The sequence below is a fragment of the Polypterus senegalus genome, chromosome 16 (assembly GCF_016835505.1).
Source record: "Polypterus senegalus isolate Bchr_013 chromosome 16, ASM1683550v1, whole genome shotgun sequence".
Taxonomy (NCBI): domain Eukaryota; kingdom Metazoa; phylum Chordata; class Cladistia; order Polypteriformes; family Polypteridae; genus Polypterus; species Polypterus senegalus.
The window spans coordinates 99,355,889-99,381,650 of record NC_053169.1 but is presented as its reverse complement, the minus strand read 5'-3'; the positions used below and the strand labels follow the sequence as shown (position 1 = coordinate 99,381,650).

The window sequence follows — 25,762 nt, the reverse complement described above, 5'->3', positions numbered from 1 at the left end:
TCACAGGGCTGTTTGGGGTCTTTCGACACCATCCTTGTCCAGGTGGACCACCCGGGGTTGATCAGGGTCCCCCAATCTGTATCGGAGCAGCAGCAATCCCACAGATCTGTTCTCTTAATCCAAAGCCACCCACCAGCTGGTGTGGTTTTTATGGTTGTCCTCTTTGCAGCCCCCATAATGCCCAGCAGAGTAAAGGTCCAGTGAAAACCACCTCTACTGGCTCCTAGCGAGTTGTCACCCTGGGGTCTGACACAACTCTGCCAGTTCCTGGCACGTCTCAGGCTGTCTTTGGTTTGCTTCCTCAGTGGGCTCGTCTCTGGGTACTTGGAGTGTCCTGGAGGATCAGTTGTTTGGTAGCCTCTGATAAGACGAGCCTGTCAGGACGTGAGGGCCTCACCCTTACGGCTCTGTGCTCTGCTCGTCTGCCCTCTGTGCTCTTAGAGTACGAGCTGCCAGTCAAAAGCTGTAGACAGAAGACCGGCTCTTTTCTTGGCCTGACAACAGAAGGGGTTTTCTTGAGAGGACGTTGATGTCTGTGGCTTCACCACAGGAGCGCCTGGTCATGGAGCCAAGGCCTTTGAAGCAGATGCCAAGAAGGTGGGCTCTCTATGTTGTTCTAAAGCACCTGGACATGATGGCCCACCAGATGTTAGATCACATCATTCTGAGCTGTAATGCCCCTTTCCTACCCTCGTCCAATGTCTCCTCTTCTCTTTCTTGTCTCTTCCTCCACACTTGCCGACCGAGAACCAAATGGTAACTCAAACAGTTAATGATGGGAGGACCTGTCGGAATGGCAACCATCTTGTCATCAGTCAGACAATTATGGGCAGCTTAAAGTACTCTGAGAGAAAACAGAAAAGGTGTGGGCAAGCCTTTCAAAAACAAAGGATCCCACAGGGGTGATTTTTATTTCTATCAAGAACCATATAAAGAGAAGAAAAGAAGGCTAACGAGACGATCGATAAATGAATTCCCCCAAATCTCTGCAGTCCCGCCTGCTACCCCACCAGTGCTGGTGAATGTATCCCCATTGGACTCTGGGAAACTGATGACCTGTAAAACTTCTAAACAGGTCCTTCAATATCCGTGGCCACTTCATTCAATACACGGTGGTCTTTTTAAGGGATGAATCTCGGCTTACCTCTTTTTTCAGTTCCTCCTCGTCCTCCAGTGTTAATGCAACCAGCTGCCTGGCCCTCTGCTCCATGAGGTTTACATATCTGATGGGGTTTGACAAGGCCTCAATGACATCTGCAGAGACAAAGCACACACACACACAGGTATGCATCGCAAAATGAAAAATACAAAAACAGAAAACCAAGCAGAAGCTGTAGGGCCTTTTTATAGCTCCTTACGGTCTTCACCAAGATCCTTCTTTTGTTGTTCTAAATTTTTCAAAGAACTGCTACCCCTCTAAGACAGGTGGAAATCTCAGTGTGCAGTGCACCATCTAGTGGAAGGAGTTTTGTAATGCACATAATAATAAAATTGTTGCATTCCAACAAATGGCTTATCTCAAACCTCGAACTGCTTTTAGGAATCCCATACCAAATGGCAACCGGATGGACACACAGATACACCGACAAACATAGAAGGTGTGGGAAAGAAAGAAAGAAAGAAAGAAAGAAAGAAAGAAAGAAAGAAAGAAAGAAAGAAAGAAAGAAAGATTTGCATACTACTAAAAGCACTATAATTGGAAAAAATTATTTTTGGAAAGAAGCTCATTATAAAGTTGAAAGAAAGAAAGAAAGAAAGAAAGAAAGAAAGAAAGATTTGCATACTACTTTGCATACTACTAAAAGCACCAAAATGAAATGCTTGCTTTTACTACAAATTTATGTGATGAGCCATCTGTTGGAATGACAACACTGCAGTGCATTTTATTACTACATGCATCACAAAATATATTCCACTGCACTGCAAAAGTTAGCACTTAGGAGTTGCGAAAGTTAATACCGTTGATTACTTTGACTTCTAACCATCTTAGACGGACAGCACCATTAGTCAATGATATCTTGAAAAGGACTCTGCCAGGTTTTTACCTGCGAACGTGTCCGGAACGTAATCTTTGACTTCAATGTAGACAAAGATAGCTGGCAGCGTAAGAGACTGGTTCTTCTCATTTCTAAGGCTGATGTAGTGGTACCCTAAGAGGCACAAACAAAGACATCACAGTGAAATATGTCATCGTAACAAAGTCAGTCGAAATGCTAAAGACAGCTGAGCACCAACCTGGTCGAATAGCAGAGACGGGGATAATGCGGTGACCTATAAATTTGCCACCTTCCTCAAATACTGCTATTCTTAAAGATGACAGAGATGGCAGAACAACCTGTGGGGGGGAAAAAAAAGAGATTATGAAGTTATTGTAATTCATTATATGAGGTGACGGTTACTTTCTGTATGTGACATAAGATGATCTGTAAGGAGACTGATCAACATGGCAGGCTCCACTGTGAGGACAGTTCTCCTCTTGAGCCACTGCTGCCAGAACCATTATTAGACCTAGCTACTAGAAGAGTACCATTCTATGGTAACGTAGCCATTTTTAATTTAGTCTCCAAATTCTTTACCAAATAATACCACTCTCAAACACGCTAAATCCCATTTAGGATTATAGGGGTCCACAGTCTGCATCTCTGTGAGTTGTCCTGCAGATACGTTGGTATCCCTTCTACATCAACAAATAGCCCCCTTCATAAAAAAAAGAGGGGGACGGAATGTGACTGGTGACTGTCACAAACATGTCACACGAAGAATATGAACTAAATCTGCATTAGGACAGCAGTGGTCACTCAACCTGCGGTAGGCTGGCGCCCTGCCCGGGCTTTGTTTCTTGCCTTGTGCCCTGTGTTGGCTGGAATTAACTCCAGTAGACCCCCGTGACCCAGGTAGTAAGGATATAGCGGGTTGGATAATGGTTGGTTGGTTGGACACTCGACATGCCTGCCCTACTGTATTTAGATTTATTTGTATGTTGATGTTTTGGTGTTTACTTTGGTATTTATTTTTCTGTTATACACAACTACATATTTTTTATTGTTGGAAAAAAAAATCCATGTTGTTGACATGTTTTTCTGGTGGTAGAAGTAGTACAGAAGGTCACCATATCAGTGTTTTTCTGTCCTGTCATCTGTCACCGTCATCTTCTTCTTCCTCCTCCTGCAGGTCCCCATCCCCGTCCCCGCCTTTGCAGATGGCTCACAAAGGGAATGTCATCTAATGATCTACTGTGGCAAAGAGATGAGCTCTCTGTCAAAGGGGCATTCTGCCAACTCTACTAAAGTGGCAGGCACACAGATATGGTGATATTTATGAGAGGAATATTTCTGGTTATTTGAAAGAAATAATAAAAAAAAACTGTGCAATGTCATGAAAAATAAATAGTAAGTAAAGGATATGCGAGCATAAACAATTCAATACGGGGCATAACTGTGCTACTTATTTTGTTTTGTATTCATTTTATCCGTTAATCATTTATTTATTTGAAAGACACCACACACAACATGAAATTTAAAAAGACTTCCCTGCAAGTGTTATGTTTTGGCTAGGTCTCCCTCGCTGGCTTATAGTTTTTGTCTTTGGATTATTTAGTAAAATTATGTCTATTAATATTGTTCTGTTTCTTTTGTCATTTAGTCAACGTGTTATTGGTTTTGTTATGTTTAAAAATATTGATGTACTGTTCCTTTAAATGTCTTTACGTTCCCTTGTGGAAGAGGTGGGGCCACCTGTCAATCTCCATTGATGGGCTACTCCCAGCTCTACTAAAGGCTGATGGGTAATGTAGTCTTTCTGTGGTACGGTGTATGTGAGTTCTCCACTATTGTTTAGTGTCGCTGTTTGCAGTTAGCGACTTTCTTTTGATATTTCTGTTCTGTTTAACACAGAGTTTCTCAACCTTTAAGTATTTGCAACCCGAGTTTCATAACAGTTTTAATCGAGCCCTCCATAACATTTTTTTGAAATGTAGATGCAAATTTTATTATACCTACTTTTATCAACATTTATTTAACTCTATGTTTATTGTTCTAGTATCAGAATGTAGTTTAAGTTCATTTGTTTTGGTTTCAACAGATGTTTTTTTCACATTTTTGATTCTTGTTTTCACATCTTCGTGCCCCCCTTTTTGTTACTTCGTGCCCCCCTAGGGAGGCCCGTCCCACAGGTTGAGAACCACTGGTTTAACACACAAGCCTTGGAAAGCAACACTTCTTCCCTTTTGTACCACCTCCTATATTCTGTATGTTGTCTCAACTCCTCATATGTGAAGTGTTGCTTTTATTATTATTATTTTTTCAGTCGCTGCTCGCCATTGTTCTTTTTTGCAAGGAAACCATGTCAAGAGCCCATTTCTACATTTTTGACTAACAGGTTAAATTAATTTTACTTATGAGTTGAATTTTATTTTTTTGGTGCTTTATTGCTTGTTAATTGAGTTTTTTTTTATTACTTTTTATACTAAGTTGCAAATGCCAGATGTGATAATATAATATAAATTTATCAACTCAATTACGTGAGATCGATGTTTCTGTATCGATAGTCTGCTTTTCTGAACTGAACACTCAGAAGGAGCCCAACAAAGAAGTACTTTAAACTTGCTTATTTAATGTCAAATAACGGAGGGCTTCAGACAACACGCACATGTATTTTACCAATATCGTTTGGTATCTCATTTCATTGTTAACTAAAATCAAACATTTACGGGGAAAGATTTACTTCGCTTACCTTCTTGAACACTATAGGCTCTTCTTCCCACACCGGATTGATGGCATTCCCCGGCAAGGTCTTAGTCTTGAAAGCCTTCCGCCGAGTGTCTACAGGTAGCCCAAACATATCGATTTCAACATAGGTTCCCACTTTTTTGTCGGATAAAAACTGTCCCGATATGATCTAGACAGAGAGACAGATTCAGAAAGTTTCATGTAAATAAAGTGTTTCCGATTGTGGATTCATTTGAACAGCATTTTCAGGTGACAAATGCTCTTAAATTCTCTCATTCGTGTACTCCTAAATCTTCCTATTTCAATCTTGGCTGAGAGCGGTCCGGTGTGTCTTAGAGTCCAGATGTTGGTCTGCATGAATCACAAGTCTATGAGTGCAGTAACAACACTAAGGAATGCTTCAAAGTGACTGCAGTGTTGAGCTCCCGTCTAATAAAATGGTTTACAAAAATCGACAAAATCTTTAATTCTTAAAACTTAAATATAAATAAAAACAGGAGCACATTTTTTTTTTCAATTAAAAATGTTATCTTTCTAGTGTCATGCTGTTAATGTCAACTGCGTCATTTCTGGGAGTCGAACGCACTCCATAGAAAGTAATGTCATGTCATGATGATGGCAACTTAAAATAGTAGCACTCTAGAAAATGGCAAAATAGTGGCCGAAACAGTGCAAATACTAAAATTATTCTAAAAATAAAATAAATGTGAAAATATGATTCATTATTTAAAAAAAAAAAAAAAAAAACTACAATGGAAAATTACCATTAAGAAAGGAAACTTATAACAAGCGTTCAAAAAAAATTTCATAACACGTACTGTACCTTGACTGAAAGGGTGTTTGCTACAATTCCATCCACGGTGCTTTCCGTGAAGGGGTCAAAGTGCTTGTCGGGACGCCTCATAAACTCCGGTTTTAGCCTGTATCCACACCTTCCATTGTATTCAAACATTCCCAAATTCAACTGCATAGACAGATCTGAAAAGAAACTGAAAATTACACTTTGTGACCTGTAAACTACTAATGAGATTTGTCAAGAGCTCTCATGGATGATATCCTACAAAGCTCACCGGCCCGTTCTGAAGCTCACTCATAATATTGGCTATACAAAGGTAAACAATAGAAGATGTTTGTTAATTTATAATATGAGGTGCGACCCAAAAATTCCTGGAATTGGTCAATAACATTTGAACAACCTGGACGAGAACAGGCCATTCAGCCCAACAAAGTTCACCAGTCCTGTCCACGTAATCCTTCCAAAATAACATCAAGTCGAGCCTTGCAGGTCCCAGAATTCCTACTGTCCACCACGCTACTTGGTCGCTTATTCCATGTGTCTACGGTTCTCTGTCTGAAGAAAAACCCTTCACAAGTTTCCAACTGTGTCCCTGTGTTCTTGCTGAACTTATCTCGAGTCACTGGACTGATTACATGGGAGTAGAGTGTAGTTCTCGAACAGGCCACAAGATATTGTGCACCTACTACTTGATTAGTCACTTGTGCGGAGTTGATCGAGTGCGTTCTTCTGCTGTTTATACTACAATAGTTCACACAACTTGAGCAGTTTTATTTTTCTTCTCTGAGATTTTCAAGAGAAATTGTTGATGACGTTTTGTCGACATTAACTACTTAGGCGTCTACATCAGTGCGGAGCTCACTTGGACACTTAACACCACACAGCTGGTCAAGAGGGCTCAATGGCAGCTGTACTTTACGAGGAGGCTGAGGAAGTTTGGAATGTCGAATATGATCCTCGGCAACTTTTACAGCTGCATTGTTGAGAGCATCTTGACCAGCTGCATCACCGTGTGGTACGGCGACACTACTGCTATGGACCGCAAACGCCTGCAGAGAGTAGTGAAGACTGCTGAGAAGTTCACCAGGACCCCACTGCCCTCTCTGCAGAGCATCAACAGTTGCAGAGGTTGCAGGAGAACTGTGTCAATCCTCAGGGATCCCACCCATCCCAACACGAACTGTTCACACTTCTACCCTCAGGCAGGAGGTACAGAAGTATGAAATGCAGGACTTCCAGGCTAAAGAACTCTTTCTTTCCCAAGGCCATTAGACTCCTAGTGGTCCACCTTATTCTATCGACCTCACACAACTGTATTGGACTTGTCCATCACACACCTACCTGCACGTTACACTTTATACTTCTATTCTGTTTTTATACTTTATGCTGCTTCTGTTACTTATTATCTGTCTGCTACTTATTATTTATGTTTATCTTTATACGTTGGTTATGTCATTTGGTGTGGACAACAAAGAAAGAATTTCATTGTACAGGGAAACATGACAAGATTAGACCGGAGTCCCCGTGGACTGTGATGTTTGCTGATGACATTGTGATCTGTAGCGATAGTAGGGAGCAGGTTGAGGAGACCCTAGAGAGTTGGAGATCTGTTCTAGAGAGGAGAGGAGAAGAATGAAGGTCAGTAGGAACCGGCAGGAGAGAATACATGTGTGTAAATGAGAGGGAGGTCAGTAGAATGGTGAGGATGAGGGAGGAGAGTTGGCGAAGGTGGATGAGTTTAAATACTTGGGATCAACAGTACAGAGTAATGGGGATTGTGGAAGAGAGGTGAAGAAGAGAGTGCAGGCAGGGTGGAGTGGGTGGAGAAGAGTGTCAGGAGTGATGTGTGACAGACGGGTATCAGCAAGAGTGACAGGGAAGGTCTACAGGATGGTAGTGAGACCAGCTGTGTTATATGGGTTGGAGACGGTGGCACAGGAGACAGAGCTGGAGGTGGCAGAGTTAAAGATGCTAAGATTTGCATTGGGTGTGATGAGGATGGACAGGATTAGAAATGAGGACATTAGAGGGTCAGCTCAGGTTGGATGGTTGGGAGACAAAGTCATAGAGGCGAGATTGTGTTGGTTTGGACATGTGCAGAAGAGAGATGAGGGGTATACTGGGTGAAGGGTGCTAAGGATAGAGCTGCCAGGGAAGAGGAGAAGAGGAAGGCCTAAGAGAAGGTTTATGGAGGTGGTGAGAGAGGACATGCTGGTGATGGCTGTGAAAGAACAAGATGATGAGGACCAAAAGATATGGAAGAAGAAGATCCGCTGTGGCAAACCCTAACGGGAGCAGCCGAAAAGAAGAAGAAGAAGAAGAAGAAGAAGAAGAAGAAGAAGAAGAAGAAGAAGAAGGGAAACATGTTTACTTACTGTGCACATGACAATAAACTTTGAACTTGAACTTGTTCATAAAGAATCTGTTCCCCATGGACAACCCATTAATCAGCGAAATTACATTCAATTTTTGAGACGTCCAAGGGGACGCATTAGCAGAAAACGTCCATAGAAGTGATGCACTCAAAACTGGATCTTGAATCCTGACAATGAAGCTGCATTCACTGCATTGTTAGTCGAAGACTTTTTGACTAGATACAATTGTGGTTGTTGCTTTGCCCTCCACCGTATTTTCCAAATCTCCATTCCGGCGACTTCTTTTTTATTATTGAAATTAAAACTGAGACTGAAGAGAAGAAGATTTTGTACCGTTGAGGAAATCCAGGAAAAACCACAGGTAACAAAAGAGGATTATGGGGAATGTTTAACAGGAACAAATGAAATGCTGAGGACAAGTGTATTGCATCTCCAGGAGAGTAATTTGAGGGTGACTAAAAGGGAATTTCTGTACGTTTTATAACAGGCGTTCTTTTTTTTAACAATTTTGGGAATTTGTAGGTCCACCTTCATAGTCCAGAAAACGTCCAAGCAGTGCAAGTTGTCCAAGTAACAGGTCAGTAGAATACAATCACACAGATCTCAACAAGCTAAATTTGTGATGTCTGAATTCACAGGTTTGAAGATTTATTACCTAATGTCTGGAAGTTCAAAGCCACCAGCTGACATCCAGCATTCCAAAACACCTGAGGCATATAATTTGAAGAGTCAACTCTTGTTCCCTTGGGATAGATCCGGCTGAGCTGCAATTTGTTATATCTGAATAAGTTAAGGTTAAGCAATAAAACAAAGTTATGGATGGGAATCACTTAATTATATAATCAGAAACTCATCATATCCAGACATTACTTTGGAATCGTCCAACACAAAATTCATTGCTTAGTCAGCAGGTCTCTTGGGTTACGATGAAGGATAAGCTTAGTGTCGGATGAAATCTCTGTAGTACACATATATGACACAACGTAACAACTGAAGAATGTGTCCACATGTACAGACTTAAGGAGGAAGTTCATAATCCTCTTAAAAATGACTACTCCAGTCTATTTAGGTAAACGTATTTCTGCACTGGTGTACCTGGGGTTTAGTTTTGGGGGTATAACAATTAGTGTTGACTGGCGAAATTCGCCAAAGCATTTCTCAAAGCAAATACACTGTTTTCACCAGTGACCCTGTTTGCCAAATATTTTCCTGAAAATTCCCAATGCGATGAATTAGGCAAACATTATTTTTCCCAGAATCCTATGATGCTTTGCAGTGTGACATCATAGAGCTGTACCAGCCATGTGTAGTAACTTTAACACATGCCTACTATAAGATTGTTGCCAATCAGCTTACATTTTGTAATGTCACGACTCAGCCCAGAGTTTCTTAACCCTTTTGGTGCTGTGAAATACTATATCTATACATCCATCCACCCACCCTTCCTGACAACATACTCATGTCTGAAAATGACCACATTCACTACGTGTTTGAGTTTTTCAACATACTATAATAATATGGGAATTTCTTTTGGGTGTTCCAAAACTTCATATTCTCTTTGGTTAATTTATATCCATCTCTCTCTCTCTGTCTATCTACAGGGAGGTCCAGATCTAATTATGCAACTTTTAATGCAATACAGGAAAACAACACAAGACAAAAGAATTGTTCAAAATGTCTTTTTATAAATGAAAATGGACTTACATTGAATTAATTCACAGATTTTCCATGTAATGTCCCAGTTGTCCTCCATTCAGTTGGATACAGGCTCAGAGTCTTCTGGCTACAGCATCACATGCGTCTCGGCACATTTGCAGAGGAACTTTCCCGAACTCCTCAACAATCCCCAGGCAAAGATCCTCCAAAATGCCAATAGGGTGCGCGTGGACCTTGTCCTTAAGATATCCCAAAGAAAAAAAATCTGGAGGGGTAAGGTCAGGTGACCATGGAAGCCATTCAACAGGCCCTCGATGTCCTAACCACCAATTTTGAAACTGTTGGTCAAGGAAGTTCCTCACATTTATCGCAAATTGAGGTGGAGCCCCATCCTGTTGCCACCACATACGGTCGAAGTTCTGTCTGTTCTGCAGTTCTGGGATGACATCATTCACAAGCAGGTTGAGGTATCTGTCCCTTGTGACATTTCCTTCAAGGAAATATGGGCCAACAATACCATCATAAGACACACCAGCCCATACCAGACTTGTGTTCGACTTCAATGGTAATATGGGTGTTGTCTGCACACCAAAAGACACAGTTGTGTCTGTTGACTGAGCCAGATGTGTGGAAAATGGCCTCATCAGTCCACACCACATTTCGAACCAGTTCTGGATCCCCCTCCAGTCTTGCCAGCCACAATTCCAAAAACTCAATCCTCCTGTCGAAGTCGTCCTCGCTGAGAGCATGAAAAAGTCGTGGATGGTAGGGCATACGCTTCATTTCATGCAACATCCTCAGCACACTCATTTTACCAATGTTCAGCTTTGCAGACAATCATCTGGATGACTTTGATTTATGCGGGCACACTTCCAGTTCGACGATTCTTCATGTCGTCAGTTCGCACACTTCTCGATGATCCGGGATTTTTCGGGCGATTGGCGCTACCAGTCCAGTCAAACATTTCGTTGATTTGGTGGACCGTGTACCTATGCACTGCAGGCACTCCAAATTCCTCTAACATCCTGCACTGCTCCTCGAAATCATTGCCCATTATCGAGAAAAGGTGAACACATTGCATGCGCTTTTCTACTAACAACCGTCTCCCTGCCATTTTGGAATGCAGGTGCTGCCATCTATCGGCAACAAAAAGATTTTTTTGTGAATTCTCTATGTAATAAACTTAATAAGTTATAGTGTAATGAAAATTGCATAATTATATCTGGACCACCCTTTATATATACAGTGGAACCTCGGGTCACAACCGCAATTCGTTCCAAAACTTCATAATTCAGCAATGAAGGATTATCTTCATGGTTTACACACAAATCCAGAAGATTTTTTTTTAAAAATACTGTAGATTAGTGAGCTTTGCCCGTAGGATCATTACGATTCTCTGGAGGATCTAAATGTTGGTACAACACCAGGGATCGATGGTCTTCCTGTTGAGTTTTAGAAAGACTTCTGACATATATTGGGATTGGACATTGATAGGTTGTTTACCTGAGAGCTGGTGAACCAACTTTGAGCTGCAGAAGGACAGTGGTCATCTAGTCCAAAGACAGGAGACCTTTGCTAAATCAAGACCTGGTGCCCTGTCATTCTTTTCTACATTGATTACAGAATCTTCTCCAGAGTTTTGGTCAACTGCCTCAGGACCGTCATGGACTTAATTATACATCCACATCAAAGTTGTGCACCAAATGTATCAATTTTAGATGACATATTTTTAATATGCTACATCATTACTGCGTATTTTCTATTGATCAGGAGGAAGCATTTGATTTAGTTGATCACAGGTACAGTAGTACCTATGGTCATGACCGTAATTCTTTCCAAAACTCTGGACGCGGCCCAGTTTGGTCGCGACCCAACGTAATTTCCCCCTTAGGACTGTATGTAAATACAATTACTCTGTTCCAGACCATACGAACTGTATGTAAATATATTTTTTTAAACATTTTAAGCACAATAATAGTTAGTTATACCATAGAATGTACAGTGTAATAGTAAACTAAATGTAAAAACATTGAATAACACTGAGAAAACATTGAACAACAGAGAAAACTAACACTGAAAGAGTTCACGCTACAGGCTTACGAACAGCTCGCTGTAAACACTTTTTTTTTAATGAGTTTTAAGCACAGGGAAAAAAATGAAAATTTGAAAAATCCTTAATTTATACAAAAACTAACAATAAACTGACCAAGAACAATGTACAGGGAGAGACTGAACACGTGCGTAAATTACCGGCGCGTATGAACCGGAAGGGAAACTGGCTTGTTCATCACCAGAGTGTGTGGTCATGATCAGATGCAAAAGTTTGGCGAACTTTTTGGTCGTAACCCCGATTTGTACGTCGTCCGAGACGGTCGTGACCCGAGGTTCCACTGTACACACACAAGGTGATTCTAATGGGTGGGGCCCTAAGTTATGATGTATTACTGTCTTAATGATGAGGCAATCCAAACAAAATAAAGATCACAGTGTGGTGTAGCGGGTCCACAGCTCAAGTCAACAGGGCCACTTATTAAACAAATAATCGCCGCACTCATGGCTTAGAGAAGGGGGCGTGGTAGTGTGGCCGGAGCGGTTCACAGGTGAATTCGTGATGCGGGTGGTCCTCGTTTAAGTGTACAGGTGAGGAGTTGTCCGCGTCCGTAATTGATGCCGGGAGCTGCTAATTGCCACACCTGATCCACATCCCCGTGATAAATAATAGAAGCACGAGGCAGCTAAGGGGAGAGAAAAACAAGAACGGGAGGGTAATGGAGAAGAAAGAAGCAGGATAGAGAGAGAGAGAGAGAGAGAGAGAGAGAGAGAGAGAGAGAGAGAGAGCAGCGCGCGAGAGCAGACTTGCGCTGTTTGCAGGCAGCTGGGAGAGACGAACCTGAGTGGGGTGTTTGGCGTGAGTGCCAATGGTAGTGGTCGCTCCTGCTGAGTGTTTGTTTGGAGCAGGAGTGACCAGAAGAAGGTTGGTGCAGCGGGAGTCAGGAACTTGGGAAGTGGAAGCCCCAGCGTGAGTGTCCTGGTCGTTGGGGAGCCTCAAGTCTCGGTCTGGGTAAGCAGAACTGGAGCCAGGGATCGGAAAGGCCACCAGATCAGAGAACTGAAGAAGGTCAGCTGCATGTAGGGTAGAATGCACCAGGCTTTGCTTTAAAAGACAGCTTCCAGACATTGTTTTAACCTCATTGTTTTAAAGGATTTTTTCTAGTGTGTTTTTAACCTGCACGATTCACCGGTTACACTGTCGAAACGTTTTATTCAGAACATGGCACGGAGATTGGAAGCCACAGGACCAATGCTGTCTGCGCATACTGGGGGCCTACTGAAAATGTCACAACACATTGTGGATGACGTCTGCAGTCTGCTCCAGGTATGCACTGCATTTATTGTGTTTCTATCAGTTCATTATTACATGAGAAATACATCATATCTTGGGGCCCTGCCCATTACAAGCTCCCTCTCTCTTGCTCATATATATGATATAAAAAAAAAAAATCTTGGGCCAAGACGTGATCATCTTGGAAAGTGTTGGAGAGAAACGAAGGCAAAAAAGGAGGGAGAAGGTGGACTCATGAAGTGAGCAGGGGGCAAAACCCACTAGAGTGTGTGTATATATATATATATATATATATATATATATTATCACGCATGCGTGATTAGGAGACCGCAGATGGATCTTAAAACACGTCGAAGGACGTTCGACGGCGGGGAATGGCGGGGGACTAAACTTGTTTCTTTGTTTTCCAGAACTAAAGACGCTCTGCCATAAAGACCTTGCCCGCAGTACGATCACTTCCGCCCTTCCTCCGCCATCTTCAATGACGTCAGCAGTCCCATCATCCATCACGACTCCTTCCCAGCATTCCTGCACTTCCGGCTCCTCCCATATAAAAATGGCCGCAACGCCTAGTATGGCGTCGCGCGTGAATCTTGTTTTGTTTTATGTCTGACTGATTTATTTTTGTTGATAAAGTCTGGAGTGTCGACAATATAAGGGGCCGGAAAACCCCAAACCTTTTTGTTGCCTCCTGTTGCATCTTTTACAATATATGTATATATATATATATATATATACTGTATATACACTATGTGCATCAGAGGATCTCCTTCTGGGCTCACCTAAGGTATGTGGTACTACCCCGGGACGAGAGGCGGCACTATCACAAACAATCTTATTTCCTTTTTCCCTCACAACCTTCATAAAGCACCCCATTGAAAGCAACACAGCCAAAGAAGTCCCATCTCTTCTGGTCTGGCTGGAAACAAGGAGGGAAGCTTGTTCAGTTCAGACCTTTTCCTGATGTGTGGTATGAAGTTTTGTCTGGTTAGCACCCCAATTATTCATCCGGAGTAATTACATTCATAGCATCCGTGGTCTGAGTCCCCATTGCTGTCAAATAAACGAACCACATGCCGTGGCGCAGCGTAAAGGGGCTTCGTCTCTCACGATGACGTCCGAGGTTCAATCCCCACGATGGGTGCAGTGGAGTGTGTATGCCTGATGAGCCCAAATAAGGGCGAAACATGTGTTGCATACTCTTTGCATTATTTGACAGAAAACTATGTAATGTAATATTTATATATATATATATATATATATATATATATATATATATATATATATACAGTATATATAAATAATATTATTGTATATTACAAAAGTTTGCCAGTACGGTGGCACAGTGGTAGTGTTGCTGCCTCGCTGTAAGAACACCCGGGTTCGCTTCCCATGTCCTCCCTGTGTGGAGTTTGCATGTTCTCCCCGTGTCTGCGTGGGTTTCCGCCCACAGTCCAAAGACATGCAGGTTAGCTGCATTGGTGATCCTAAATTGTCCCGAGTCTGTGCTTGGTGTGTGGGTGTGTGTGTGCCCTGTGGTGGGCCGGCGCCCTGCCTGCAGTTTGTTTCCTGCCTTGTGCCCTGTGTTGGCTGGGATTGGCTCCAGCAGACCCCTGTGACCCTGTGTTAGGATATAGCGGGTTGGATGATGGATGGATGGATTACAAAAGTTCAGTTTTACTGCTTTATTGTTTTGCAACACTAACTAAACATTTGTTTCTTTAAAAAGGATACTCCACAAATTCAACTGGTGATTTCGTAAGTTGCTCTAAACCTTTTGTTTCCACAAACGATGACATTTCAAAACTTCTGTTAATTTCTGTAACACAATGGAAAAAATACAAAAAAAGACCAAATTTAACCAAACTGGCAAAATGTCCTTGGAGTTTCCAAACACCCTGTATATTACATAACCCATTCAAACGACTTACTTTTAGCTGTTTCAAAGGATTCAAACTTCACTGGCTGGATATAATTTACTAGGGTGGACATTTCTTCAGTAGCAAAAGCTTCACTTCCAGCAGTTCCCTGAGAAATAAAAAATGGTGAGCCACAGAATAAGTGACCTTCCTACCTACAGTGTCAAGTACTGTATTGTCACACGCGTGCACATGGCAAACAGCTTGAAGGCTTGGGTGATGGAGGTGGCACTGTGTACTGATGACCTCTCTTCTGCTTCTGTAGAAAGGATGATTGACATCTGACATCACCTCTGGGATTCATCCACCTGGACCCACCTCATCCTCCCTGAGTGCCTTAAAAACAGAAGAACCGCTGTCTGTCTATATATTATATGGTGCCTTTCATATCATCCATCTATCTATCTATCCATCTATCTATCTTTTATATAGTGCCTTTCACTCTATCTATCTATCTATCTATCTATCTATCTATCTAATCCTGCCAACTACACTATCTATCTATCTATCTATCTATCTATCTATCTATCTATCTATCTATCTATCTATCTATCTATCTATCTAATCCTGTCAGCTATGCTGTTTATCTGTCTGTCTGTTTGTCTATATGTTGCTAGTCCAGTGAAATTAGTCATTGAGATCCACATGTAAATCTTCCTTACGCTGAAAGAAACCAAACTTTAATGGGATTAAACAAGAAATGGGCTCTGCTAATATTTACTAATCAATGTGATCCTAAAAGAGAATTGATGCTTCCACATGTATACCCAGTCTATCAAACAGAGGCATGTGGGATTGATGAGTTCTATCTAAATAAGACTTATGAACAATACAAGCGTTAGACTTTTTTTTTTTTTTACATCATCAGCAGATAATTTTTTGCCTCCGGCAGCCTCTTGAAGTATGGAGGTACAATAGCACGGCTCCCACGCTCCAGCTAATAGGCTGTTTTTTCATCTCTCAAATGCGTTGTCACTACACGTAAGTGGATTTGAAATTGTGCTATTAGGCAGTCTAGCCCCTCCAGTTTGATCATTAAATATTAAACTATATTCATAATAAACAGCATTCTAATTTGCAGTATGTAAAGTGTGAACATAAATCATCGGACGGATACAAGTGACTCATTGTCAAATGCAAACTGGCAGTGGAAGCGATAAACTTCTGTGTGGTCATACATCAGTGTTAATGTCTGTAAATTAGTAAGAAAATGACACTTGTGCTTCATATCCCAAGGTCCAGTTTCCATTACCGAGGTCAAGGATCGCTGAATGCATCCCTCTGGAGCTTGTCACCCTACGGGCATTGTGTCAGATCCTTTCCCTTTAATACAGAGGATTCTGAAAGTACTCAGACCCGTTCATGAGGTTGTGCTATACATTTAACTTTAAATGAGACAGACAGACAGACAGACAGATAGATAGTAAAAACACTGAATATAGCATAGAAAGACAGACCTGAAAGACACTACACAATGGATGGATAGATGTGTACGACAATATATATTGCATAGATTAATATAAAGGTAATGAGCTACATGAGAGACGTGACAGGCACTATGTTATTAAGTTGGATGTTTAATTTAAATTAGTTTCAATGTATAGTGTTTTTCATGATCATGAGTATAATTCATGAAAGGCGACAGACAGATACAAGAGCGGAGTTTGAGGGTGGCAAGTGGTTGGCAAGTGAGGTGACCGCCCCAGGCCCCACACCTAAGGGGGTCCCGCTTTTGAGGTCTGCGTGTCCATTTGAGCAGGAGTTGTATTCTCCAGTTATATTTTGATAACATTCGCATGTTATCTTGCAAAAATTTAGCTGAATACTTTAATGAGAAAATCCAGTGTATGCTAACATTATTTTTATTAAATTAACTGGCAAGTTTATAGAGTCCACACACACCGGTAACAGTGTTTGATGTAACCAGCCCAGCACACCGGCTCTAGATAGATAGATAGATATGAAAGGCACTATATAATAGATAGATAGATAGATAGATAGATAGATAGATAGATAGATAGATAGATTCCATGAGCTTCAGTTTCTAACAAAAGATGGATTTTCCAAACCAGCATCACTTCTACCTAAAATCACAGTGGTTAACCAGTAATAATTACTTCACCTCATCTCCTGGTGTGCAACTCATCCCATTCGGACACAGCTTATGTCATAACAAAACCAGTTACATTAAACTTGATTTGAAGACCCTCATAAAAATAAAACACCAGCACCCCAACTGTCCCCAAGCAGCCCACTTGACAAAAACACAAGTAGACATCCCAGAGATTAAGAGCGGAGTCTCTTGGGGTCAAGGTGTTCAGTTCCTGCGTCTCAACATTTACGGACATTTAAAATGATTTCATGCAGGCTTACCTCATCCATGGATGATTTTTTACAGTCGTCGTCATCATCGTCTTCTTCTTCACTTTCTGCTTCTACCTCACCTGAAAAACAATTGTGTATTATGTACAGTTAATGTTTAACTGAGTAATGTGCACTAAGAGTGGACAAGGTCTGCAGAGTAAACGGGCTTCATTTTACTTTGACTAGTGATCGTTAACAAATCCTCCTGCACGTACGCTAACACCACAGACCTCACAGTGTGACTTGATTTCAATAACAAATAAAAATTTTGAAAAGCTTTCAGCCTTGAAAATGTTGAGCTCAAAAGGGTCTGCGCAGTTTGCAGTCATGGAATCAGCTTTGAATTTGAATCCCCTCAAAGTGCTCTTGAGGATTTTGTGGGGCCAGCTGACTGAAAGCTGACGTGGAACTGCAACGTCTTACAGAAGATGTCCCAGTGCAGAGTCTATCATGAAAGCCAAGCACTCTGAGGTACCACAGTGGCGTAGGAAAAAATAAAAAAAAGATTGATCTTGTTAACAAAATATTAAAAGGGCTGAATAATTTAATTCAAGTAATCAGCCCGAGTGGATAGACGGACAGATAGACAAAACTTATTATTGCAACAGGAGGCAGCAGATGACACGCTGTACATACACCTCCGTAATGCAAACTAATCTCCAAACAGGAATACCCAACACTCACTCAGCGCTCTGCAAATAAAGACGCACCCTAATTCAGATGAGTTGCCCATTACTCATGTCAGCCAAGACTAATCTCCCAGAATGCTGGCACTGAAACATCAGAGGCTGGGCACACATATTGTCAAATTTAAATATTACAAAAAAAGTTATGAAATCGCGCTTATTATATACATCAGGAATGAATTGTGCAATTACGTAAAGAAAAATGTGTGCTGGTCTCAGGCTGTGAATAACGAAGAGTCCAGCAGGGGGCAGCAGGAGCTCAAAAAAAAAAAAGAAAAGAAGGCAAGTGAAAGCGCTGAGAGCCGTCGAGTCAGACGGGCGCAGCGGACTTGGAGTTCGGGGCCAAATGTTTAACTGGTAAATGAGGGGAAAACAAAGAATTAGGAATAAAATCGCTTTAAATAATTTTGGATATCAAGCAATACAGTATTATATATTTTACAAAAAATGCATTAAATCATTAAAATGTCAGAAAAACTGTTGTCCATAATACATGATTTATATCAGCTATAACTGCTGTTTCCAGGACATTATTATTATTAGTAGTAACGTTAGAATATGATTGATATATATATTCTTATTACTGTCAGTTGTCTCTAATGCAGTATTATTAGTGTTAGAATATAGCTGTATTCTATGTCATTATTAATGTTAGAATATCAGCGTTGTATAAAATACATTATTAAAATTACAACACTCTTTTCTATAATACATTATTATTAATTTTAGTTATAACTGCTGACTCTAATGCATTATTTTTATTATTAATACTAGTATATGATTGGTTATCATGTGTCTTATTACATCACTTATTCATTTGTACAGAATTTGTGAAATTTAAGAGTGCAGGACGTCTGCTCTTACAGATGAACTTCTCGCTGTACTAACATTACAAAAATCTTTATAGCTTTCATCAGTACAGTTGCACTTAATTACCTGGGCAACATCGAAATGTTTGCTTTCCCTCCATTACTTCTGCTGTTGCTCAAATGATTTAGATTCTTATGCTTTCTTCTGCAACATCTGATAAATTCTACAACTGTGTTTGGACTCCGCTACGGGATAGATAGATAGATAGATAGATAGATAGATAGATAGATAGATAGATAGATAGATAGATAGATAGATAGATAGATAGATAGATAGATAGATAGATAGATAGATAGATAGATAGATAGCGTAGTTGGCAAGATAGATAGATAGATAGATAGATAGATAGATAGATAGATAGATAGATAGATAGATAGATAGATAGATAGATAGATAGATAGATAGCGTAGTTGGCAAGATAGATAGATAGATAGATAGATAGATAGATAGATAGATAGCATAGTTGGAAAGATAGATAGATAGTGTAGTTGGCAAGACAGATAGATATTATATCTATATAACAGACATGTGTCATACTCAGCTTTTACACCCTGCCATCACAGTAGCTGTGGAATTTCAGACATCTTGAAGAAATGCAGCTAGGGGGCTACAGGCCAACCTATATGCGAGTTAGGAAGCCCCTTTTATTTTATGCCAAAACTGAAGCTGGAAGGTTGACGTGACTCTCACCTGCACTTGGAGAAGAAGGCTCAAATACGCTGGACGAGTCGCTGCACGTGTTCGAGGCTTGTTCTGAGAGTTTCTTTTTTGCACTTCCATCAGACGACTTGTGGGATTTCTTTTTGTTTTTGACGAGAATCTTACCCATCAGATCATGTGGACTTGGTAACGGGACCCCTGCTTCAAGCTAATTTAAAAAGAGACAGTCAGAAAGAAGCAGAGAAGACAAGCAGGCATCCAAATGGAGAAGGCCTTAACTGTGGACATTTGCTTGGGCCTCTGCTTTAACAGGTTCTTGATAAAAGGCTCGTGTCAAACAGGTTGCTAGGATTTTAAAATTGTTGGTATCCAATCTGTGTGCCATTTCTGTTTCTTTTCAACTTCATTAATACGGATCTTTAGAAATCAGAATTGTAACACACAGAAAGTCGAGTCTAAAAACAACCCAAGAAGAGGTGACAGGCTCTCCCAGTGTACAGGGTTCAGAGTCCCCCCTTAAATTATCAACGGTGACAGTTGCCTCCTAAGGTTTTCATCGGCCCAAGAAATATAATTATCACCCAGGCCTGCTCATCCAGAAACAAACATGCAGCCCCTCAGCGACAGGAACTTTTCACCAGCCAGGTGAGCTTTCGCCCCTGTGGCCTGAGGACAAGGTGACACCGAGCTCTCACTTTAGCTCAATTACACAATTGCCATAATTATTTTTTAAGTATGTTATACTTACGGGGTATTTTTCGAGTGGCTCCATAAGCAACATATCACCAAATATTGCTTTGCAATATTCAGCCATCTTGGCTTGCTGCTTAGGACTGAAAAAGGAAAGAAAAAGAACAAAGTCATGGAGAGTCGGTTCATCGTGCACTTTTTAAAATCTGAGATGTTGAGTGTTAAAAAGAGTGCTGGAGGTTAAAAGTGTGACATAAAACTGATTGTCATTTACAGTCAATGTGGGGGTTTGGTGACACTTTAGTTTAGAGACTGCAAAAATGTGTCTGTTACTCATTTACTGTTATGCCATGCCCTCCATATTGTTTGGGACAAAGACGCATTTTTTTTTTTATTTACCCCGTTAGCCACCCATGCCCTCAGACCCCCCAAAAGGTCCATAGTCTAAAATTACAAATGAAACAATTCAGAAGTGATCAAAGTGCACACTGCAGACTTTCACTGAAGGGCATTTGCAGACATTTCAGGCCAACGACACTTTTTCTACACGGTCCTAACCCATTAAATGTAACTTAATGTTAATTCATTACGCAAAGCAGAAGTCATCAGGCTTTAAACATTATAAATCCTGAATTTCAAAAGTCTAAGGCTTAGCATGTGTGTGTATGCGCGCGCGTGTCCAGGTCCTTCAAACAATCGGATTGGTCAGTTTGGCTTTGGTCATGTGATCCAGAGCAGAAGTGCGAATGTGAGACACACGAGCAAGGAGTTAAGGCTTAGGAGGCATGCTGAGAGTCGCCTTCAAAAGCAGAAAACGTAAAAAGTAAGCAAGGCGCCTCAAAATGACCAGCTCTGAGAAACAGGTTTCATGAGAAGACGACTGGTCGAGGGATCGCCAGTCAAGAGAGGTTCAGAAACACGTGGATAAGGAGAAAAGGCGCTAAATAAATTGTGACATGCACTGTGACAAAAGCAGAACATCAGGTAAGATGTAGACATTTTTTTTAACTTTTAACTGGGCAATGCAAAGCACCGTCAACAAGCAGCCTCCTTAGCATTAGGTTTACCCATGGAGCCAAAATGTTGAATTTTTTTGAACAAGATGTGGTCCCGGCCGGGGCTGGAGCCCGTCCGGGACGCCCAGGAGGATGTGAGGAGGGCTTGTGCCTCCTCCAGACCGTGAGGGGGCGTCCGTCCTGGTTCTGTTGGGGGCCACGGGTCGAGGGCATGGAAGCCCTACCCTGTAGGGGCCCGTGGTCACCGCCAGGCGGAGCCCCAATGCCGGTTTATCCCGTACGGTCCTCGGCTGGGGCTGGAGCCTGGCCGGGGCGCTTTGGAGGACCGGAGGAGGGCGAGTGCCTCCTCCAGACCGAGTGGGGGCGGCCGTCCTGGTTATGCAGGGGGCCTCGGGTACAGGGCTTGGAAGCCCAGCCCTGTAGGGACCCGTGGCCACCGCCAGGCGGCGCCCCAGTGCCTGTTTATTCCGGGAACCCGGCACTTCCGCCACACCAGGAAGTGCCGGGGGGAAGACGACAGGGGCGCCGGGCGGCTTCGGGTGCGCAGCCGGCATTTCCGCCACACAGGGGTGTGTCCGCGGGAGATTGCCGGGGAGCAGCTGGAGCCCATCCGGGTTCCTATAAAAGGGGCCGCCTCCCTCCAGTCGTTGACAAGAGTCGGGTGGAAGAGTGGCAACGTCTGGAGGAGGAAGGCGGTGGGAAGAAAAGAGAAACTGAAAGAAAAGAGAAGAAGAAAAGAGAAGGCATTGGAGTGGCCTGGACTAAGGAGTATTGGGGTTGGTGAGCAGAGTTATACAAAAGAATAATGAAAAATAAACCAGTGTTTGTGGGTGACATTGACGTGTCTGCCTGTCTGTGTCCGGGGCGAGGTTCACAAAGAAAAATCGTGACGTGTAACAGAAACATCTGAATACCAATACAGCAACATAATCAAAGTAGGAAAGGTCTGTCGAGTGTCCGCAGCGACAAAGATTTAGGACACGTCCCTTGTGTGACATGTTTTGAGATCGTCACCATCACACAGTCCGACATCACAGTGACATGACAGTAGAACGATGTCACAACCTGCAGCGCACAAGGGGGGGACAGTATGACAACAGTAAAACGAGGTCACCACCTGGAACATTCAACAGCGTGGCAAACGGGACAGTATGATGATGTCACAGATAATAATAATAAATATGTATAGCGCTATTCTCACTACTCAGAGCGCTTTACAAAGTGAGTGGGGAGCAGCATCAACCACCATCAATGTGTAGAAACCACCTGGACGATGCGATGGCAGCCATTTTGCAGTTGCAGGCTCACCAGACATGAGCTGTTAGGCCAATTAGAGACAGGGGATGATTGGGGGGCCAGAATGACTTGACCAAGGGGGGCAATTTAGGCTGAACAGTGGGACAGTCTGACATCGTCAAAATCAGGACAGTACGATGATGTCACAAATGATGATAATAATAAATATATATAGCACTGTGGGGAGCCGCATCAACCACCGTCAATGTGTAGCAACCACCTAGACGATGGGATGGCAGCCATTTTGTGCTCATAGGCTCACCACACATGAGCTGTTAGGCCATTTAGAGACAGGGGATGATTGGGGTTTCAGAATGACTCGGACCGTGGTGGGGGGGGGGTGATTTAGGCCGAACATCGGGACAGTACGATGATGTCACAAATGATAATAATAAATATGTATAGCGCTGTTCTCACTACTCAAAGCACTTTACAAGATGAGTGGGGAGCCGCATCACAACCACCTGGACAATGCGATGGCAGCCATTTTGCACTTGTAGGCTCACCACACATGAGCTGTTAGGCCATTTAGGGACAGGGGATGATTAGCGGGCCAGAATGACTTGACCATGAGGGGAAATTTAAGCTGAACATCAGGACAGTCCAACAATGTCACAATCAGGACAGTACGATGATGCCACAAATGATAATAAATATGTATAGCGCTGTGGGGAGCCGCATCAACCACCGTCAATGTGTAGCAACCACCTGGACGATGCAATGAAAGCCATTTTGTGCTCATAGGCTCACCACACATGAGCTGGTATGTGATGAAAAGGTCAGAGAGATAATTGGCCAATTAGAGACAGGGGATGATGAGGGGGGCAGAATGACTTGGACCATGATGGGGGGGATTTAGGCTGAACATCGGGGCAGTCCAACAATGTCAAAATCAGGGCAGTACGATGATGTCACAAATGATAATAATAAATATATATAGCGCTGTGGGGAGCCACATCAACCACCGTCAATGTGTATAAACCACCTGGACGATGAGATGGCAGCCATTTTGCACTTGTAGGCTCACCACACATGAGCTGATAGGTGATGAAAGGGTCAGAGACATAATTGGCTAATTAGAGACAGGGGATGATGAGGGGACCAGAATGACTCGGCCACAGAGGGGCAATTTAGCCTGAACATCGGGACAGTTCAACAATGTCACAATCGGGACAGCACGATGATGTCACACATATTCAAAATAATAAAAATTATTATATACAGCGCTGTTCTCATTACTCAAAGCACTTTACATAATGAGTGGGGCGCCATTTCAATGATCATCAATGTGTATCAACCACCTGGACGATGTGATGGCAGCCATTTTGTGCTCGTAGGCTCACCACACATGAGCTGATAGGTGATGAAAGGGTCAGAGAGATAATTGGCCAATTAGAGACAGGGTATGATTAGCGGGCCAGAATGACTTGACCATGAGGGGAAATTTAAGCTGAAAATCGGGACAGTCTGACATCGTCACAATCAGGACAGTACGATGATGTCACAAATGATAATAAATATGTATAGCGCTGTGGGGAGCGATCAACCACCGCCAATGTGTAGCAACCACCTGGACGATGCAATGAAAGCCATTTTGTGCTCATAGGCTCACCACACATGAGCTGGTATGTGATGAAAAGGGTCAGAGAGATAATTGGCCAATTAGAGACAGGGGATGATGAGGGGACAGAATGACTTGGACCACATTGGGCGATTTAGCCTGACATCCGGACAATCCGACAACGTCACAATCGGGACAGCGCAAGCGTGTTTCTTTGTGCACTTATATTTTTATTTTCCTGTTCCATGAGCATGAGAGGGTAGAACGTCAGTGTCCAATCTCGAACGATCGAATCGCCCCCTTGTGCGATCGTAGGCTACCACATCTTACAGTTTTGGCGGGTTTCACGCCCTCTGCCCAAAGCAGTGTGTTGTTACAACGATGGTGAAATCCCACAAATCACATTCATTGGACTTCAACTAGACTGTGTGTGTGTGTGTTCAAAACTACCCATAAGCCACCGCAAAAGACGCACACACGGGCTCAGTCGTGATATGCAATGACCCGCCAGGACGGGAGGGGGTGCCACCAAGAACCTTGTCATCTCCTTCTTGCCCCACAGTGCCGATAAGCAGCATTTGACGCAAAAGTCCCGCTCTTTCCGATTCAGCCGCCATGACAAACTTAGGCGTCCCAGAAGTTGGCCCCATCACTGGTTCGAGCAAAACGCCACACGGAGCTCCACTAGCAGTGACGGAATTCACCTGACTTTGTGTTCTTAATTTCCCAGACCTCGGGATGAAGCCAAAGAGCGCGACATTCGCTTGAAGTGAATTCAGTAGCTCAAGGACACATAAAAGGGATGAGCTGGTTGGCAGCCCAAATGTTTCTTTCTGCAGACCTGACATTCCTGCAGCCGGCCACACCTCGTGTGTTTGTTTCTTTTAAGTACCACCATTACTAATTCCCCATTAGTTTAGTCAGACAAATCCTGGACTTAAAGCTCCTGTGATAGAAACTCATTATTTGCCTCATTTATTAGAGGGAAGTGTTAATGAAAGCTAAAAGTAAAGATCATGTAATCCTGTGTCAGCCGCCATGGCTACAGAGCGCATATCTTAAGATAAGACACGTTTATGCCGACTGACTGAGAATCGGAATCTGCACAACAGAACATTACGTCTCGTTTTCACTTACGAGTCCACGTGATTTTCAAAAGAGAGAATGATAGGGAATGGAGACGTCTTGAATGCACAATCGGCAATCGCTTCAATGACCTCCTAGAAAGGCAAAGAAAAAGACAAAAATGAGCAGGAAATCGCAAACAGAAATGGCTTTAAATGTCTAGCTAATTTACAGCAACACGTGGCAGCATCTATTTATGAGGATTTCAAAGAGAGATCAGGTTATTTATCAAACAGGCTCTTCACCGTAAGGATCATGATGCCATCAAACTCAAGATGGGGCGCCACACTCAGTCACACCGGGCCAGCATTGAGTCACCGGTTCATCTCTCAATAAAGCTCCAAATCTTCTAGCCCACTGTTTTTCTAACTTCTGCAGCAAGGGATGGCAGAATGGATTTGCCACATAAATCTTTGGGATGTGAACATCTGGGAACGTGAGGCCTCCATCAAGCACTAGAGCAGGCCATTGGCTCCACTGGTTTGTCCATACTGGCTTCACCCCAAGCCAGCCAGCTCCCGCACTACAGTCTCAGGCTGCGGCCTACCCAGGGCCGCAAACGGGGAAACTGGCTTTAAAGTTCAAGAAGACGGGAAGTAGGAAAGCAGACAGGAAGCACGCAAGACAACTGAATAATTAAAACAGTCCGTGTGAGTCCGAGGATCAGGCTTCATGGGA

General features: G+C 42.6%; 1 protein-coding gene across 3 annotated transcripts in view; it reads right to left on the bottom strand.

Moving 5' to 3' along the window:
• The window catches only part of LOC120516513 (1-phosphatidylinositol 4,5-bisphosphate phosphodiesterase beta-1), a 487,951-nt gene that overhangs the window by 85,130 nt on the left and 377,059 nt on the right, over positions 1 to 25,762 (bottom strand). For all 3 annotated transcript variants that reach the window (XM_039738227.1, XM_039738228.1, XM_039738229.1), the window contains 12 exons: positions 25,097 to 25,179; positions 20,145 to 20,229; positions 19,427 to 19,604; positions 17,190 to 17,260; positions 14,829 to 14,925; positions 14,632 to 14,716; positions 8,554 to 8,678; positions 5,551 to 5,705; positions 4,732 to 4,896; positions 2,236 to 2,335; positions 2,046 to 2,150; positions 1,145 to 1,254 (listed from right to left, as the gene is read on the bottom strand). In XM_039738227.1, coding sequence (XP_039594161.1) covers positions 1,145 to 1,254; positions 2,046 to 2,150; positions 2,236 to 2,335; positions 4,732 to 4,896; positions 5,551 to 5,705; positions 8,554 to 8,678; positions 14,632 to 14,716; positions 14,829 to 14,925; positions 17,190 to 17,260; positions 19,427 to 19,604; positions 20,145 to 20,229; positions 25,097 to 25,179 — 1,359 coding nt within the window. The remainder of the gene's footprint in view (positions 1 to 1,144; positions 1,255 to 2,045; positions 2,151 to 2,235; positions 2,336 to 4,731; positions 4,897 to 5,550; positions 5,706 to 8,553; positions 8,679 to 14,631; positions 14,717 to 14,828; positions 14,926 to 17,189; positions 17,261 to 19,426; positions 19,605 to 20,144; positions 20,230 to 25,096; positions 25,180 to 25,762) is intronic.